A 19,496-nucleotide genomic window follows, 5' to 3' on the forward strand; every position below is an offset into this window, starting at 1 on the left:
CATATATCTCATTAGTTTATTTGTATTATCTGCACTTCATGGAGGGTTTGGCCCAGGGAATATACACTGGTGCACTCAGGTCAGGAGGCATTTTAGAATAGGAGGGGAGATCTTCAAGGGATCCAAAAGTACAGTAATGTCCACTGGCAGCCTGGCCTTAGTTACGTCGTCCTGTGCTCCAAAGTAAACAATACTGCAATTCCTTACGTAGTCTCATCAGGCTTTTTGCCAGGTGGGCTTCTCTTCACTGCTTGTCTGTGACCCTCTATGGCTTCCAGTCACCTGCTGGGTCAGGAGGAAGCTCCTAGAACGCTGTTCCTCAGGGCCCTCCACGGAACGCCTCCCTCCTCACCGGTCCCCCTCTCCCATTTTGCTATGGTGACCTCCCTTTCTTTCTTACACAGGCTACCTCCTCTTTCTGCCCCTCCTTCTGAGCCTGTTTCAGACTCATTCTTACCTTGCAGAGCTTCTAGAACTGACCCTTCCCCACTTAGTCGCTCCTCAACCTTTAGCAGGGAGCATTTACAGGTGAATTAATCGGCACACGGTGAAAGAAAAACAGAAGTCAGCAATTGCCAACAATACAGACTAAATACTTTATTAGGTTCCAAATTGAGAAAATGGTAGTGCGAACCTATTTCAGTATAAATCCACCGCCCTCCGCAAAGAGCCTGTCTTAGCATCCATGGCCCCCCAGTCGTGGTAGCGCCTGTACTCTTGGGGCCTCAGCAGGTACTGCCTCCCCTGGTAGTTGGGCAGCTCGTAGAGGACCCAGCAGCCCTCCAGCACGTGGAGGGAGCGGACCTCACTCAGGCGGAAGCGGTCCTGGATGCAGGAGCAGTCCTCGCTCAGCTCCGTCATGAGGCCTTTGTGGTCCTCTCTCTCATACAGCCGCAGCCTGTGGGAGCTTGCCTGCTCGGGCCACCAAGAGAAGGAGTGGGAGAAGCAACCAAACAAGTGAACTTGGTAGGTGGGGGCACAGGATCGCCCAGGTGAAAGCCTGAGACTCTGACATGGCTGGGTATGTTGTGTATGGAGCGGTGTTCTACTGGCCTTGAAGACATGTTTGCATGCTCATTTTGTATTTCATATAGGACATCTACATTGTAAGAGGTTCAAAGTCTGGGTTAGAGCCCATCAAGAATTCAGCAATCTTGATTCCTCATTCCCTAATGTCCATTGATTCCTAGGTGATACGTCAAACATATATTTAGGGCAAAAATGGGAAGTATTTTGACTAATATTCTTTTAATATGAGTATTATCTTTTTTTAGAATAATAAGAGTGTTATCTCACAAACTTATAACTAAAGTTGGACTTTTAAAGTCACATAGCTCCATGAAAATTGGTTTAAATAGTCACTTGGAACCAGAATTCAACTGTTTTTCCAAATTAAGGGGAACTACCTCTTCCAAAGTTGGACACAAACTTTGAATAGCCTCTATTAACAATAGAGTTTCCATTTTTTACTAGTCTGTAGTGGAACCCATCTAAGCATTCATCACCTATTCTTCACGGTTAATTAAAGTTGCAGTTTTACAATCTCAAGTTTTTAAAATGAATCTGTTTGCAATACAGCCTCCTTATGTCCACCCAGCTTCCCATGGGCAAGTTGTGTTCTGTATCCCACTGTGAGAGTACATTTGTTACAGACAACATTGTAATGGACACAATGGGAGCAAAAATTAACAATAAAGCAGACCCTTCCCATCAGTGAATTCTTCTTGTATGCTCTGCCGTTTTTGTGCATTTCTCTATCTGGGGTTTAGGCAGTAGCTAAAGCCCACCTTACCCCTTAAGTGCTTTTAATGGCAAAACCTCCCTCCCCCTCACTGGTCAGTAATACAGTGAGGACCGGCAGGCAGCGGGATGGAGAACAAGTGAGGCTTACCTGGGGGATGAGACAGCAGGAGCGGATGGAGTCGCTGAGGCCCAGCCACTGCTGGTAGTCGGGGTAGTCCCCGCGCCGCAGGAAGTACTGGTGGCCCTGGTAGTTGGGGCGCTCATAGAGCATCCAGCAGCCACTGTCCACACGGATGGAGTTGCAGCGGCTGAAGTAGGGCTGCAGGTTGGGGCAGTCGCTGCTGCACTCGTAGCAGCGGCCCTGGAAGCCGCGGTCCTCGTAGAAGGTGATCTGCAAAGGAAGAGTGAGTCCCAATTAAATCAGTGGCTCCCAAAGGATTTGGGGTAGATGCAATTTCCCCCCTTTTATTTAACTTGCATCCTGCTCACCTTCCCCATGGCTGGTTGACACGGATGTGCGAGTTCAGTGCGATGGGCCAGGAGCGCCGCGGGTCTATATAGCAGGGCTGCTGCTGCGTTGGCAAGAACAACACAAAAGAGGCCCCCGGGGGCGAGTAAGGGGATTTTATGGATCCCTTTAACGTGCTGCATTCAGTGGAAATGCCTGTAGAGTTTGCCTTCATTCTCTGGTATATTCCAACGCTGTTCTGGATATGTCCTAGTTTAGTCCCTAGACTTGCTTTTATTTGCATTCTTAGTGTTTTCTAAATTTATCAGCACATCAATCTGAACTTTTGACCTGAAATTCATGTCTCTACGGATATGACTCCATTATATCCCATGTATTTTCTGGGGGAAAAAATCTATGCCTTTATGGATGTGCTCCGCAATTCCAGAGGCTGTCTGTGATGTAGAATTTCACAAACACTGACCAATTTCCCTTGATGGCAGAGGTCACTGTAACTTAATTATTTCTTTCTTTCTTTCTTTTTTTTAAGATTTTATTATTTATTTATTTAGTTGACAGACAGAGATCACAAGTAGGCAGAGAGGCAGGCAGAGAGAGAGGGGGAAGCAGGCTCCCCGCTGAGCAGAGAGCCAGATGCGGGGCTCGATCCCAGGACCCTGGAATCATGACCTGAGCTGAAAGCAGGGCTTTAACCCACTGTGCCACCCAGGTGCCCCAATTCTTTTTTCTCTATATGATTTGCCAGTTTAGTGCAGGACACAGATCTGGATTCTGATGTTTGCTAATTTTGGCTGTGGTGACCTGATGCTTTAAGACATAGCTACTAACTCCTCCTTGGCTGGGTCTGCTTCAGGTACTAGAAATCAGCCCTTGGACGTCAGCTTGTGATAAGAACCAAGAGGAAGGTTTCTATGATCAGTGGGTCCCAAACTGAGAAGGGTATTGCTTTTTGGAGTGCTTCCCCTTTCCAGGGTTGGAGAGAAGTAGTAAAGCTTCATAAACTCAGAATGTCCACTTAGTGGCCACATGAACATGGCAAACCACATAGCCTCTCAGAGTCTGAGTTATTTCATAGTACTTGTATCATGGGATATAGTAAGTGGAAAAAGAAAGGAGGGGGAAAAAAGAGAGAGAGAAGTATTTGCATTCAGAAGCTGGCCTGGCTTTCAGAGCTAAGCCATGCTATTCCTCTGTTAAGCATAAAGAGTTTCCCAGAATACCAGCTTCAGGAAAGGTTACTCTGAGACTCTGATGCAATGAGACAAAGTAAGGCCAATTCATAATTTTGTCTGAGCACAAGCAAAAACAAAGTCATTGCAGCACCCACACAATACCAAACACCCCCTCTCTCCGTCCTTATGATTAACTGCTCCTTTTTTATCAATTGCAGCTTTATCTTTCTAGGCTCCCCACCCCCCTGCTCCCCGCCATGAGTAGACTTATTGAGATAGTCAATCGTGAAATTACCCCCATGTTCTGACAACACCCTATTTAGAGTGAGCTTTTTTAGACTCTTCCCCAAGTCACCCAACCAAAGTGCAAATCCTATAATAATATCCTTTGCTAATACCCTTTGCTGAGACACCCCATGCATTCCCTGAACAAGTAATAAACCCAGCTTGTTCTGTGCCGTGTGTTTGGGTGGTCTTCGGCTGAAGGACATTGACATGAGTCAGTGGGATGATGTGTATAATGTGTTCGGCACATACTTGGCACAAATAAGCATTAAGTAAATGTTCCGTGTTACTAACAGTGCAACATTACTAAGGCTGACTTCAGCCTGTTTATCTCCAAACACAGTCAATCCTCTCAAAGATGGCTGAAAATTTTCTCTGCTATAAAGCCATTTTTAGTTTAAAAAAAAAAAGTAGAGGTGGAGGGTACTTTAGACATCATCTAGTGGCTTTCAAACTGTAGTGTGCAGGAAGAATCACCTGTGCTTGTTAAAACGGCAAATTGGTCCTATCCTCTCCCAGAACTTTGTGTCTTTACATGTGGAAAAGACTCCGGTAATCTTGATTTCCAAACAGCACCACATCATTCTTGGATCAAACTTTAAAAAACACTGTTCTGGTTTCTTCTTCTTCTTTTTTTTTTTTTTTTTCCCTTTTAGTAAGAGAAACGTGGTGTAGCCATCCCCAGCCAATGTTTTATTAGCACTTAGACATCATTTTCCTTAAACATGTAGACAGAAGACTCTCTGTTTTGTTCTACAAAGTTTTATATGCATATAATGAGAGAATCAAACCAGAAATACTTAAATGATAGTGTTGATTAGACAGGAAAAGAGGTGAAGATCTCAGAAAATGCTGAATGCTAAACTTCAGTCATGGGGTTTTTTTTGTTTGTTTGTTTGTTTGTTTTTGTTTTTTGTTTTCTGGATCTTTCTCTTTCCCTCCCAGGGCTCCTGCCTTCCCTTCCTGTACCTACGTCTCCAATCTCCCCTCCCCATCACCTGGCCCTGCAGCTGCCTTTCTTGGACTCTCATCATATCTCAGCTGGACTGTCCACAGTCTCCCAACTCTGTCCAGTCTTGCCTTCTTCAAAACTCCATTCTGCCAGCTTGTGGGGGTGATCAGAATCAGAACACCTCAAGTCATGTCACTGCTCTTGCCTGAATGTTTGTGTCCCCTCCAAAGGCATATGTTGGAACCCTGTGGTGATGTCTGGAGATGGGGCCTTGAGCGATATAGGTCTCGAGGGTGGAGACATCATGATAGGATTAGTGTTCTTAGATGCTAGAAAGATGGGAAAGAGCTTGCTTCCTCTCTCTGGATCTACTAGAACCCTGATCTCCGACTTCCCAACCTCCAGAACTGTGGGAAAGAAATGTATGTTGAAGTCATTCAGTCCCTGGTGTTTTTGTTGTAGAGCCTGAACTAGGGTAGCCGCTCACCTGCTTGAAACACTTCACTGGCTCGTATTGTCTCTAGCATCGCGTACTGGTTCCTTAGATGGCACCGTTGACCTGAAATCCTCTGTCTCCAGACTTCCTGATGGGTCACACTGGATAACTTGTTTCCCAATGCACAATGTTATTTTCACATTTCTCATTCACCCCCACTCCTGTTTTGCTGAGATATAATTGAAATATTACATTGCGTAAGTTTAAGGTATACAACATATAGATTTGATACATTTATATATTGCAAGGTAATTAGCAGCATAGTGTAAGCTAATACCTGCATTACCTCCCATAATTAATATTTGTGTGTGTGCATGTGTGTAAACATTTAAAATCTACTCTCTTAGCAAATTTCAAGTATATAATACAGTATTACTAACCATAACCACTATGCTGTACATTAGATGCCCAGATCCTATTCATCTTATAGCTGGAAGTTTATGCTATCCTTCTCTTGTTTTTAAATATACTGATCCTTCTCACTGAGATATCAGTTCTGCATTTTTCACTCAGAGAGATTTTACCCCCCCCTTTTTTTTGAAGTTTCATCTCAGGTATCAATTCCTCTTAAAGATTTTCTTGAACCTTTCCTACTCTTCCAGGCTGAATTTAATACTGACAACTTGGTTCTATCAAGCATCTTCCTTATGCCACTATAATGGTAATTATTACTTATCTAATTATTTTGTCTAGACATCAGTTTCTTGAAATAAATGAAGGCACCCCCTTTCTGGGCCGGGACTATTCCATCTTTATTTTTGTATTCTCACTAACTGGCAGAATGAACTGGCACACAAAGGCTACTCAGTAAAAGCCTGGAGTTTATGAATGTTATTCCCTGGTCTGAAATCCATTGTTATAATAGCCCATGGGACCTGTTTTGAATGTTCAGCACATCAGGCATACACACTCACATCAAAGTTCAGTATTTGCAAATTTCAATGTGTAGGATGACACAAGCACTCTGCATTTGATCTATTTAATGGGCCTTTAGAACAGGGGAGATGAGTATGCAAAAGAGAGAAAACAGGAATGTTGTGTTGTCCCCTAAACCTTCGGTTCCTTGGTCATTGTGTCTAATTTTTCTGTTTCCTGAGATGTCAAATTAATACCACAACAGCAGTGGCCAATTCTAGAGTATTGCTAATGTCTGAGATCCAGCCAGCTGTTGGTTTTAACACCCACCTTCCTGCTTCCTCGTAACTAGTGTAGCCTTTGTATGACACACAAGCTTGGTTAGATGAGATCCGGTCATTTGATTGGCAGCTACCTGGACGAAACTATGCCAAACGAGGCTGAGGGAGATACCAAGGATCACGGTCACAGCACCAGCCTTGAGTTCTCTTTCTCAGCTTGTCTTTGATGACTAATCAACAGATGACAAGCAGATAGGGGGCAACCAATGACCCACCTCTGTTGAACTCCTATGGCTTTCCATTTGGATCAAATTGGCTTTGGTGTGAAAAGCAGTACATGTCTTCTCACTCAAACGACGGGTGGATTGTCATTTGTATTTTAACAAACCCACAAGAAAATTAGAACCCCTAAGGTCTGGAGGGAAGGGAATGAGACCGTGGCATCATCCAGACCTAACCCTGTGGCAGCAAGGTGCGAAGCCATAATGAGGGATAACCTTGGAGGGTACAACTTAATAGAGACGTTTGTGGTCCTTCTTCATGGGATGACTTCAGTTTCTTTGCTTAGAGGTTCTTACATAAGATTAGATTGGCCAGAAGACACAATATGTTCAAAGGGAGAAAAGAGGGGAAAAGGAAGAAAAAGATTTAGGATCTGATGCTCACTTTGGCAACATGCGTACTAAGATGAGAGTGCTGCAGAGAAGATGAACATGGCCCTTCACAAGGACGACATGCAAATTCTTGAAACATTCCATATTGAAAAAAAAAAGATTCAACATGTGGACTTACTATAAACTAGGATATATAGGATACACTGGTGTGTATAGGGAATATAGGCTGACACGGGGGTCATCTTGAATTGTTTTTTCATCTTCATGGGGAAAAGGTTAGTGGGATCCTGTAGGATATCCCTTCTCCCATTCTTCTCTTGGAGACCGCTTTCCTCTCAGACCTTTCCCCTCTTTGAGGTTCCAGTGGGTACTTTTTAGAGCAGAAGGCGAGAAGGAGGAGGCATAGGTGAGGAGCTAGTTTGGTTGTATCCCCCTCTGCCCATGCCCCACCTCCCTCTGTTCATTGTTTTTAATGCTGGGATTAGAGGGAAAATACCATTCTCTTTGCCTGTTCCCCTGGGATGGAATGGAAACACAATTTTTAAGGAAAAAAAAAAAACAATCAGTGACATCCAGGATCTCTAATTTTATGTATTTTGGCTTCCAGTGTTTTAGGATCATTTCCAGGTCTGAAGTCTGTGATTTTTATGCCTACAAAACAAATAAAGTAACATTCAGCACTGCAAGAAGCTTTTGACTTTCCAATTTATGTCTGTTACATTATGACTGGCAAACAGAGAAATCTGGCTAATGTCTCCAGGAAGCCAACACTAGTGCTGGGAGTTTAAGGGTTGAAGAACTGGGATTTAGGAAAAATCAATAGCAAATAATTCAAGAATCTGACTTTTTTTCCAGGCAAAGAACTTTTATAAATAGCCTAACCATGTGCAACCAGTTTGCCTTGAACACTCCTGATTCATGCCTCTTGCCCTGTTATAATCCCTAATAGCACACACTTTTGCTCTCAAAAATGATTCAGGTTAAGCAACAAATTAGATGCGTGTTCTGTTCACAAGCCACATGGATGGTCGGTAGGGGGCCCTGGAAAGCATGGGAAGGAAAGAGACTATAAAAAATGAATAGCCATGTGGGAACAGCTAAGAACAAAGGAGAGACAAGCAAGAATGAGAAAGAAACCAGGCCACGCAGCAGCAGGTTGGAGCTTGCAGATTGTTTAGAGCATGGCCACATAATATTAAATTTGATATTGTTGTACTTCTGTGATCTAAACTCTCCCTTCACCATCTCTGTAATGATGTTGGCTGCTTACATGAATGTTTTATGTGAGAGATGGTTCAGGAGCCCAAGGTAAAGGAGCTATTTCTCCCCCCCAAATTTATCCTGCATGATGTGGGTCACATCGGAGAAGACAGGATGACCCATCCAATGCAGGAGTTCAGAGTGTAGGGTGACTGGGGAAAGCATACATAACTCATTCCCTTCCCAGAATCACAAGAGATACTGAATACGTATGTGTCAGAGAATGTGGTTACACAAGGCTCCCCCTCCATGTGAGAAGACATTTCAGCCATTTCATTAAAATCTCAAAAAATGGGCTACGTTAGATAGATTTTAACCTGAAACTGTCATCTTCGTTGTGGAACTTTGTAAGAAGCAGACACAAAAAAGCCATATTTAATTACTGCAGGATGCTATTAGGGATGTTGTTTGCTCAGTATTCTCTTTACTAGGAAACTTTCCTTGCGGTTTCAGTACTGGGAATAGTTAGGCTAGTCTTGCATAGTTCCTTTATTTGTCTCATGGACTCTGTTGGTCATGGAACTGATCTTGTTTCCCCTCTGTCTTAGCTCCTGGATTCAAATCTGGCTCTAACCTACAACCGACAAAGTGACTTAGAACATGGGACTTGGGCTCGAACTTCATTCCTGGAGGATAATATCCCCAAAGGAAACACACATACAGTCAAACAAACTTCTCCAGTAAATGTCATTCCTTGTTTTCCATTTAGTATTACTTTCCAGGTATGGTCATAATTCTTTACTTCCTATTAAAGTGATAGGGAGACTGAATTTCCCTATGTGTATGTGGTTTTTGGTAGAAATCCTGAAATTCTTCTATACAAGAAGACAGAGAATTCTTTTTGCACTGGAAATCTCCTGGAGGAATGAGGTATTGACATGGAATTGCCTGCAGTTAGAAGGATAAAGAACGCAAGAGGGGAGGGTGACAAGTCTGTTCATTTGTTTTTGAATCTAAAGGAAGTGTCTAGATACTGAGATGACTTTCCTCATTAGCTAAGATTTGGACTATATAGAAAAGATGATGGAGATAAACTATAAGGATAACTTGGAGTGTTATAGTAAGTCCTAGTTTAACATTATAGCTGCAAATTTATCCTTTTAAGGCTAACCATAAAGGTCTTTAGCCCAGTTGAATTGAACCCTGAGCCTACATGGTTTAGTCTTTAAAAGAATACTAGCAATGATACCCTTTACTTTATCCCCCTTATAAGACATCATTTCCAGCCATGAAAACTTCTGTCATTATATTTGGCTAAATGCCATTATTGTTTATGAAGTTTTAATAGATTTAAAGAAAAGCAGGACTCCATAGTGCCAGAAACACAAGCTAAATATTTTATTGGATTCTAAAGGAGAAAAGTGGAGGACATAAATACTTTAGTAAAAATCCATTACTCGTCTGAAAGAACCAACTTTGGCATTCATGGCCCCCCAGTCAAGGTATCTCCTGTACTCCCCGGGCCTCAGCAGGTACTGCCGTCCCCTGTAGCTGGGCATCTCATAAAGGACCCAGCAGCCATCCAGCACGTTGAGGGAGTGGATTTCATTGAGATGGAAGCGGTCCTGAAGAGAGAGACAATCATCTGTGGTCTCTGACATTTGTCCTCTGAAGTCATCTCGCTCGTAGATCCTCATTCTGAATGTGCCAGAGTGCTGAGGAGGCAGACAGAAAAGAAAAGGTAGAATGAAGACAGATGGAGAGAAATTACAGTTTTATCTCCTACACCTCCCTGCTCCCACCAGCCCAGAAGTTCCTGCAGTCTGGGTTTGCTTCCAGAACAATCACGTTGCATGTTAAAGAGCCTTCCTGCTCCCATCGCCACCGCCCCCCCCACCTCCCCACCAGGCATCTGATGATTTCTGGGCTATACTAGGGACAGACCTCAGCAGCCTTTCAGTGCTATCCACCTGGTTCTGTCCTTGGGAGCTAAGGTTTGTCTCAGATAAAATTGATCACGTTAGGGCTTATTATTACAGAAGGTCCTTCTCGAAGAAGAAAATTGTAAGGCATTGGAAAGCAAAGTCCCATTTGCTCTAGTACTCTGTGAAAAAGAATCAATATTTAGCTACTTTCTCTAATATTTTTGGTTTTGTGTACACCATGGAACATAAGATTGTTAAGCTTTTGTAGAAAAGAAGATGACACATTTTTTTTATCTCTGTTTTGATCACCTCAGTGTCACTTCAGATTTCAACCTATCTGACCTTTGAGCTTCCTTTCTGGTCTCTTTCCTTGCCATCTTCATTTCCCTCAGCAGCAAAAATCATCTCCATTGAGCTTGGAGGACAGTATAGCCCATGCCTTCCACACTCCAGCACATTCTTCGGAGAACTGTGCAAATTACTCTCTAGGAAATACTCAATCCCCAACTTTCACTTTGGAGTTGGCCTTCCCTCTAGTTTATACTACTCACCGAGCTAATAAATACTGACCATGGAATTAGAATAAAAACCAGAAGACAGGGCCTATCTTTTCCAGGAAGATCATTAAAAGGAAAAGTGAGCCAAAGCAAGCAAGTGTGTTTTTATCAATTAAGCAGACCCAGATTGTATCTAGAAGTTTTGATATATAATTTCTGAGTGGATACCACTCAGAATGACGACTTTAGAGAGCTGTATCTTAAACACATGGCAGCTTCTGTTTTCCCCATGTGCTGTTTTCTCTCAATTAGTCTTTGGCTTTTTAATTCTTTTTATTACATCTAAAATACAAAAATCTGGGAATGTGAAAATTCAAGCCACAGAGTTCACAAAGAATGGCTTCCCATCTGAGACCTCCTCCTTTGGAGTGCAGGCAATGGGCTCACTCTTGCTTTCTGCTCTCCAGTTGGAATGATTTGGTTGAAGAATGATATTTGTTCATGGCTTTCACTTCCAAAGAGACCAGAGACGAGGACAGAGCCACACTCACCTGGGGGATGAGGCGGCAGGAGCGGATGGAGTCGCTGAAGCCCAGCCACTGCTGGTAGTCGGGGTAGTCCCCGCGCCGCAGGAAGTACTGGTGGCCCTGGTAGTTGGGGCGCTCATAGAGCATCCAGCAGCCGCTGTCCACGCGGATGGAGTTGCAGCGGCTGAAGTAGGGCTGCAGGTTGGGGCAGTCGCTGCTGCACTCGTAGCAGCGGCCCTGGAAGCCACGGTCCTCGTAGAAGGTGATCTGCAAAATGGAAGATGTGGGAGCATGAGGCGATTCGCCCCCGCTGAAGAGGCTGAGCCGGGGCCCACCCTGAGCCTCAGATACTCGGCCCTTACCTTTCCCATTTTGGAGCGAGTGAGCAGGAGGCGTTGGCTGGGTGCTGTGAGGGCCGAGGGGGAGTGCCGCTGTATATATAGCAGCCCTGACTGCTGCCTCCGCAGGAAATCACACAAAAGGGGCCCATTTCGGTGAGTAAGGGGATTTGCCGGCTCCCCGCTCCTCCTCCCCCTGGCCATTGGGGTTAGCTGAATGGTTTACTCTCATTCTTTCTGGTAGGTTCGGGTTGTTCTAATTCACTAAAGCTGTTGTTGCCACCAAAATGAAAAGAGTTTTTACTCTTTTAGTTGAGCAAGAGGATGAGCGAAATCCTATCCCCGTGCTTTTATTTTGTCTCCTACTCTGCTCAGTTGACTCCTCAAAGGTAATTAAACTAAGTATTGTCTTCTGCTCCGGGACTGGTGGTTGGTTTTGTTTTTTAACTTTTATTAAAAATCAGAATTTAAACAATGAGTCTTATGGAAGAGGGCATCAAGGGAAATAATCTGTGAAAGTGCTTTAAAAAGCAGAAAGCTTAGTTCAAATTCGAGACTCTGTGGTCGTCACTGTTGTTATTTTGGGGTCTGTCTTGAGTAAAACTGATACTTGATTGGAAATGTGTAGGCTCCTGGAGGCTGGGAATTCTCTCTGACTCCGTTCTGCCTCTGGGCCTAGAGCAGAGGGTTGGCACATAGTAGACCCTCAATACTTGGCTTTGACCTAAAAGAAAGCCGATAGCTAAGGCCTTCCTCCTTTTCCTCACAACTCTCCAAGAGCCCAAATCCTTCCTCCTGCTGGTGGCTGCCCAGAGTACTGCTAGTTCTTTTTTTGTCCCTGTCCTCCTTCAACGTCCAGAGATCTTTCTTCCTCATCACCATTAGATACTCTAGCTCACTTGATAAGGGAGGTTTGAGTTAGTGTAAGGAGTAATGTCAAAACCTTCAAAATACCAATGGTCTCCATCCGCAGACTTCTGAGATGTTGGAGAGACCCAACCCAGCTGACAGAGCCTCTCCATCTCATGAACTTCACAGTGTAGTATGGGGACTCCTGAGGTCCCTGAGACACTTTCAAGGGGTTCATAGGGTCAAAACAGTTTTCATAATAATACCAAGGAGTTAGTGACCCTTTACACTCTTATTCTTGTGCAGGTATAAAGTGGAGTTTTCCCAGAGGCTATAGGAAATAAAGGAGGCTTGTACAAATGTAAAGCAATTCCAATCTTTTTGTTCATTATTTTTGTTTTGGAAAATATAGTTATTATCCATAAAAATATGTTATTTATATTAACATGTAATAAACTTCCCACCTAAGGCCTTGGGTCAGAGGCCTAGACTCAGACTTCTCAGTTATTTAGCCAGCTTTCAATGCTAGACCATCAGGGACTTGGATGGGGTCGGGTAGGGGGGTGGGTGGTAATTTCAGGACCTGTACCATTGGTGGGTAGAGGAGTAAGCACTAGCAAGTGACACTAACAGTGACCACCTACCTGCCTGTCCCATGCCTTGTTTTCACAGTGCTTCCTCTAAGGTTATTCCCAGTACTTACAAACACCATGATATGTTTCAGTAGGCATCACTGGTGGAGAACTTATTCAAGGATCGACACCTACAGACATCCACAGGCACTTCTGCAGTTTCCATTACTGTTGTGTCATCCTGGGAAAATCACTTAACTTTCCCAGGCTTCAGTTTCTCCATTTATGAAATAGGAGTGGGGATGGAAATCAATCACGATAGTGAACTTGAAAGTACATGATAAATTGTAAAGTAATAACAGGAGTAAAAAAAATCATATCATTCATATTAATAAATGCTAAAGATGATAATATTAATAGGATTTCTTGGTACATCAATCAAATATAAAATATGAATGTGTTTCTGGGTTTCGATACCACAGTGTCTATACTTTTCCTTATTGTATGGAGACTAAGTGCCATCCGCAGATAATATCATATATTAAGATGCTTTGGTCTAACTTTGCAAAGATCTTCTGTTTGGTAATTTTGATTTCACAATCAAATGATGACAACCATTTGCGTATGATCTTGAAGCAAGGTGCAAAGAAGAGGAATAACGTAGGCAAGGTCTGTGCAGTCAGAGCAAATAGAGTCCTTGAGGTTCACCCACCACTGGTGGCAGATGCCCCAGCCTGGCACAGGCAGCTCCTGCTGTCCACTTGCATGTGTTAAGTGGGCGCAGCTAAAGCAGGTCTGCAGGCCGAAGTGGTCACTGCTGCATGCATAGGAGGTAATCTGCAATGCAACATGCCTACAGTAAGGGAAATACCCGCCAAGAACACATGACCATGAGTTTCATTGACAAGACCTCTTTCTATACCCAACCATGCTGGCCAACTGCAGATGCCGAAGCAAGAGTTGTCATCAGCGTGCTAAAGGCTCAGGTATGTGTGCTTACATGCACGTGTGTGCACATTTCAGATCCATTAGATGATTTAGGCCTGACTTGGCTAACAGTAGACTTTCGCTTTTTTTTTTTTCTCATATCTCTATTACCAAGCTGTCTTCTCCATGTGTTCAATTTTTATTTTTCATTATATTATAGTTTCTAAAGTGCTTTGGAGATCTTTGAAGCAGCATGCGAGAGGAATGTTGATGTATAAAGGACAAGTCAGAAATGTCCCTGCTCATTATTTGATTAAGCCTTTTCATGTTTAAAGAGAGAAATAATAGGTATAGATGCAATTCACTGAAAACAGTGGGGATGTTTGTTTTAAATCATAGCAGCCTGGGAGGGCCAACTAGGGAGAAAATGTGTTTCCATTTTGCCTTCTAAATTCAAGATGTCTGGGAGGATCTGGACCAAGGGAGGAGAGCCATTCCTTGATACAGGAACATCTTCCCTTCTCAGAAGCATATCAGATCTCACTCAGTCTAGGCAGCTTATGTCCCTCTTCAAGGACAGCTCCTCTCCAAACCAGCTTTTCCTTGGCTGTCCCTTCTTTGAGCATCTACTGCCCTTCATCACCACTCAGCTTAGCTCCGCCTTTCTCATAGAATTTCTTCTTTCCCTTGTCTTCAGCAAGGTTATGAACTCGAGAATAAGGGCCATATCACACTTCTTTATCCCTCATCATGTATTAGTTAAGTAGGTGGATAGATAGAGCCCTGCCAACATCAAGACCATGAAAAAACAAAGCTTCTGTTTTGGGAATTGAGAACTCTCCCATATGTGATCACCTACGTGGATGTTCAGAGACACAGAAACCACTTTCTCCCACTCACTCAGCTACCACCCTCTGGTTCTGATGCCCTCAGCTTCTGCCCATCCTTGCTGACGTGGGAGGACTTGGAGGGAGGTTCAAAATGGCCCCCAAACCCCAGACTGGCATGGGCCCACAGCACCCACAGCTTTCCTACAGGGTGGGGAGTTGTTAGAGCACCTCCAGGGCTATCCTGTTAAAGTCTCAGAACTTACTTCTAGTGGGTAAGGGAGAGAGACAGGGAAGTGGGCCTGAGAAAGAGAATAAAAATGAAAAAAAAAGTGGTAGACAACATTTTTGTGAGGGAAAATAATAAGGGAGATTTTTAGCTATTTCCTTGTCGTTTTTCATATTACACTTTTAAAAAAAGATTTTATTTATTTATTTGACAGAGAGAGATCACAAGTAGGCAGAGAGGCAGAGAGAGGAGGAAGCAGGCTCCCTGCCGAGCAGAGAGTCCGATGCGGGACTCGATCCCAGGACCCTGAGATCATGACCTGAGCCGAAGGCAGAGGCTTAACCCACTGAGCCACCCAGGTGCCCTCATATTATACTTTTAAAAAGATTTATTTATTTATTTATTTGAAAGTGAGAGAGAGAGAGAGAGAGAGCAAGGGAGGGGGAGGGGAAGGATGTGGACTCCCCACTGGGTGCAAGTCCAGTGTGGGTGCTTCTTGTGCTCTAGAAGATGGATGGATCAATGGAATGAGACTTCAGGTCCTATTGCTGTTAAGACAGGCTTCATTATGTCTCTTTGTATTATCAGCCAACAGTCCTGTCTAATTATGTTGGAGGTTAAGGCACTGAAGCCACTGGGCCTTCTACCAGAAATATTTGAATACTGAGTGTAACCGTAAAATTATGAACAGATTTTTTTTGTTCCATTTTTAATAACTGCAAAACTCCCTTTGGAAGCACTGGTCTTATTTAAATCAGAACTAAAATTTAGAAAGCTGTATAAGGTCCTCTAGGAAGGAGCTCATGGTTAAATAAACTTGTAGATCAAAATATTTGAATGGATCTGATATAATGCTGGTTTTTTCCAAAAACAAAATCATTTATTTCAGAGCCATTATAGTTGCCTGAGGCCTGTTAGAAGTCTGAATGCAAATAGTTCCTCGCCCTTCTCCTTCCCCTCCATACAAATGCTGGCTTTTCCTGAAGCATTTGCAGACTTCCTTCCTGACTCTCTGGTAAACCAGTCTCAACTGAAATCTCTTGAGTTCATCAGCAAGTCATTGACATGCCCCTGCTGAAGGAAGCCATGTCTACTTTCATTTAAGCAGTTAGGATTGAAACTGCAGAAACCTTTTAGCACTCACCTGGCTCATGATGATGAAAATAATAATAGGTAATAATAAATAGCCTACTATATAAAGAGTGTCTGGTGTGTTCCAGACATTGTACAAGGAATTTTATACAAAGTACATCATGTAGCTAACACGGCACAATTATTGTGGGAACTTCCCCCAAATATTTGTGAGATCTTGGGCAAGAACATAAATAGTGGGCACCTGGGTGGCTCAGGTCATAGTCCCAGGGTCCTGGGATCGAGCTCCATATCAGACTCTGCTCAGTGGGAAGCCTCCTTCTCCCTCCTCCCTTCTCCCTCCCCCTACTCTACTCTTTCCTCCCCTTCCCTTCCCTTTCTTCTCCTCTCCTCTGCTCTCCTCATTTCTTTCTGTAATCTCTATACCCAATCTGGGGCTCCAACTCACAACCTTGAGATCAAGAGTTGCATGCCCTACTGACAGCCAGTGACCCCACAGCATTAGTTTTTAAATGATCTTTATTCCGCTATAATTCACATACTATGCAGTTGGTCCATTTAAAGTATATAATTCAGGGTTTTAATATGTTCATAGATGTGTACAACCATTGCTACAGTCAATTTTAAGAATGCGTGTGTCACTACAGTGAGAAATCATGTGCTTTTTAGTTTCATTCCCTTATCTACCCATTCCTCCCAGCCCTAGGCAACCATGAATCAATTTACTGCTCTGTAGATTTGCCCATTCTGGATATTTCATATCAATGGAATCCTATAATATACATACTTTTGTGACCGGCTTCTCTCACTTTGCATAATGTTTTCAAGATTCATCCATGTTATAGCACGTATCAGTATTTCATTCCTTTTTATGGCCAAATAGTATTCCATAATATGGATATAACACATTTTATTGCTCTCTTCATCCATTTATAGACTTTGGGGTTGTTTTCACCTTTTGGCTATTGTGAATAGTACTGCTATAAACCCTCATGTATAAGTTTGTGTTTGAACACTGCTTTCAATTCTTTTGAATATATATATAGAAGTAGAATCGCTGAATCATATGATAACTCTATGTTTAACTAAGGAATGACCAAACTATTTTCCATAGCAGCTGCACCATTTTACATTCCCACCAGCAATTTATGAGAGTTCCAATCTCTCTACCTCTTTATCAATATTTGTTATTTTCTAGGGCTTCTTCCCCCCAAATATCCTAGCGGCTATTAAGTGGTAGCCCATTGTGGTTTTAATTTGAATTTCCCTAAGAACTAATGATGTTTGAACATCTTTTCATTTGTTTATTGGCCGTTTATTTATCTTCTTTAGAAAGACATATATTCAAGACTTTTGCCCACCTTTTAATAATGTTGCTTGTCTTTGTGTTATTGAGTTGTAAGATACATACAACATCTGTTGTTTCCCGAGTTACTAATTGTAGTCATTCTGACAAGTGTGAGGTGGTATCTTACTGAGTTTTTGATTTGTATTTCCCTGATGGTGAGTAACATTGAGCATTTTTTCATGTGTCTGTTAGTCATTTGTATGTCTTCTTTGGAGAAATGTCTGTTTATGTCTTCTGCCCATTTCTTAACTGGGTTATTTATTTTTTGGGTGTTGAGTTTAAGTTCTTATAGATTTTGGGTACTAGCCCTTTATCTAATATGTCATTTGCAAATATCTTCTCCCATTCCATAAGTTGCCTTTTAGTTTTATTGATTGTTTCCTTTGCTGTGCAGAAGCTTTTTATCTTGAGGAGGTCCCAATAGTTCACTTTTGCTTTTGTTTCCCTCGCCTCCAGAGATGTGTGTAATGAGAAGTTACTACATTCACTTTCTTGATAGTGTCCTTTGAGTCACAAAATGTTTTAATTTTAAGTCCAATCTATTTTATTGTTGTTTGTTATTTCATGTTTAAGAAATCATTGCCTAATTCAAGATCATAAAGATGCTTGTGTTTTCTTCCAAGTTTTTGAGTTTTTACGCTTAAGTCTTTGATTTTTTCAAGTTAATTTTTTTTAAACTTTATTTATTTATCAGAGAGAGAGAGAGAGAGAGAGTGAGCACAGGCAGACAGAATGGCAGGCAGAGGCAGAGGGAGAAGCAGGTTCCCCGCTGAGCAAGGAGCCCGATGTGGGACTCGATCCCAAGACGCTGGGATCATAACCTGAGCCAAAGGCAGCTGCTTAACCAACTGAGCCACCCAGGTGTCCCTCAAGTTAATTTTTATAAAGGGTGTGAAATAGGGGGCTAACTTCATCCTTTTCATGTGGTTGTCCTATAGTTTCAGTATCATTTATTGAGAAGCTATTTATTCCCCAGTGAATCGTCTTAGCATCCTCATCGCAAATCAGTTGACACATGGGTTAATTTCTGGACTCTCGAGTCTATTTCATCCATCTCTGTGTCTTCCCGATGCCAGGACCTCACTTTCTTGATTATGTTGTTTTGCGGTAAGTTCTGAAATTGAGAAATACTCCTACTTTGTTCTTCTTTCTCAAGATTGTTTTGGCTATTCTGGGTTTCTTGCAAGTCCATATGAATTTTTAAAATCAGCTTTGACAAAGAAGTTAACTGGGACAGGGCACTATTTTTGCTCATATAAATTTGGAAAGAGAATTAGCATTCTGGGAGAGCAGGTTTACTATAGTGGAAAGAAATTCCAGAGGTACACAGCCGAGGAAAGATTAATACTTAACTCTGTGTAAGTTAGTCTTTTTAAAAAATTTAAATTCAATCAATGAACATATAGTGTATTATTAGTTTCAGAGGTAGAGTTCAGTGATTCATGTACTCCTTACATGATGTGTGTAAATGAATCTTTTTAAAAAAATATTTTATTCATTTAATAGAGAGAGAGAGTGAGAGAGGGCGCATGAAGATGGGGGAGAACAAAGGGAGAGGGAGAAGCAGACTCCCCACTGAGCAGGGAGCGCGGTATGGGGCTCAATCCCAGCACCCCAGGATCATGATCTAAGCTGAAGGCAGACACTTAATCACCTGAGTTACCCTGGCGCCCTGTAATTGAGTCTTGACAGAAATTCATCTTGGAGTCCAAAATAGAGATGACCGTATTGTACTCTTGAATTTGAGCAGACACTGGGGATACATGAATTTTCTACATTTACATTTGTGTAATAATGTAAAATAACAAAATGTGTTCACAGTCTTTCCTTATCTTTTCATCGTAATTATCCTGGGATTTAGTGAAGCAGGAATTTCTTATGCACCTATAGTCTTGAATAAGGTAATTTAGGCACAGAGAGGATAAGAAATGACTTGATCAAATAAGTAATCAGTAAGTAGAGGAACAAAACACCCCAGTTTACCTAAGACTGAGGGCCTTTCCAGGACATAGGACTTTCTGTGCTGAAACTGGGAAAGTCCCTAAAAAACTAATCCGAGTTGCTCTTGTTACTAGTAATTAGCCAAAAAAAGTAAGGTACCAACTCAGGCCCTTTAACGCTTACTTTAAAACTTCTCTTACCAGCTGAACTCATCAAGGGCGCTTGACCTTCTCTACCTTGGGAATTCTGCTTAAACGTCTCTCTTCACTCAGCTTTTCTTGACTAATCGGAGACTCACGCTGCTCTAACCTCTCCAGCAATCCCTTGACTTTGGCGTCCTAGCCTCAACTTATTCTA

At 42.4% G+C, this 19,496-nt stretch overlaps 2 protein-coding genes and 1 non-coding gene across 3 annotated transcripts; 1 reads left to right on the plus strand and 2 right to left on the minus strand.

Annotated features, from left to right (window-relative positions):
- Positions 1 to 582: 582 nt before the first annotated feature.
- On the minus strand, positions 583 to 2,274 carry CRYGC (crystallin gamma C). Its single transcript, XM_045078938.1, has 3 exons — positions 2,233 to 2,274; positions 1,892 to 2,134; positions 583 to 915 (listed from the first exon to the last, which is right to left on the minus strand). The coding sequence occupies exons 1-3, from the start codon at positions 2,239 to 2,241 to the stop codon at positions 640 to 642; spliced, it is 528 nt and encodes a 175-aa protein (XP_044934873.1). The 5' UTR covers positions 2,242 to 2,274; the 3' UTR covers positions 583 to 639.
- Positions 2,275 to 6,911: 4,637 nt separating this feature from the next.
- LOC123391716 lies at positions 6,912 to 7,017 on the plus strand. The gene has a single exon (XR_006606410.1). It is a non-coding gene; the product is annotated as a U6 spliceosomal RNA (small nuclear RNA).
- A 2,431-nt stretch (positions 7,018 to 9,448) lies between these two features.
- Positions 9,449 to 11,414, minus strand: LOC101681559 (gamma-crystallin B). The gene is made up of 3 exons (XM_004764271.1): positions 11,379 to 11,414; positions 11,041 to 11,283; positions 9,449 to 9,782 (listed from the first exon to the last, which is right to left on the minus strand). The coding sequence occupies exons 1-3, from the start codon at positions 11,385 to 11,387 to the stop codon at positions 9,507 to 9,509; spliced, it is 528 nt and encodes a 175-aa protein (XP_004764328.1). The 5' UTR covers positions 11,388 to 11,414; the 3' UTR covers positions 9,449 to 9,506.
- Between the last annotated feature and the right edge of the window lie 8,082 nt (positions 11,415 to 19,496).

Source organism: Mustela putorius, unplaced genomic scaffold (assembly GCF_011764305.1).
Source record: "Mustela putorius furo isolate JIRA1106 unplaced genomic scaffold, ASM1176430v1.1 tig00000275_pilon_pilon_pilon, whole genome shotgun sequence".
Taxonomy (NCBI): domain Eukaryota; kingdom Metazoa; phylum Chordata; class Mammalia; order Carnivora; family Mustelidae; genus Mustela; species Mustela putorius.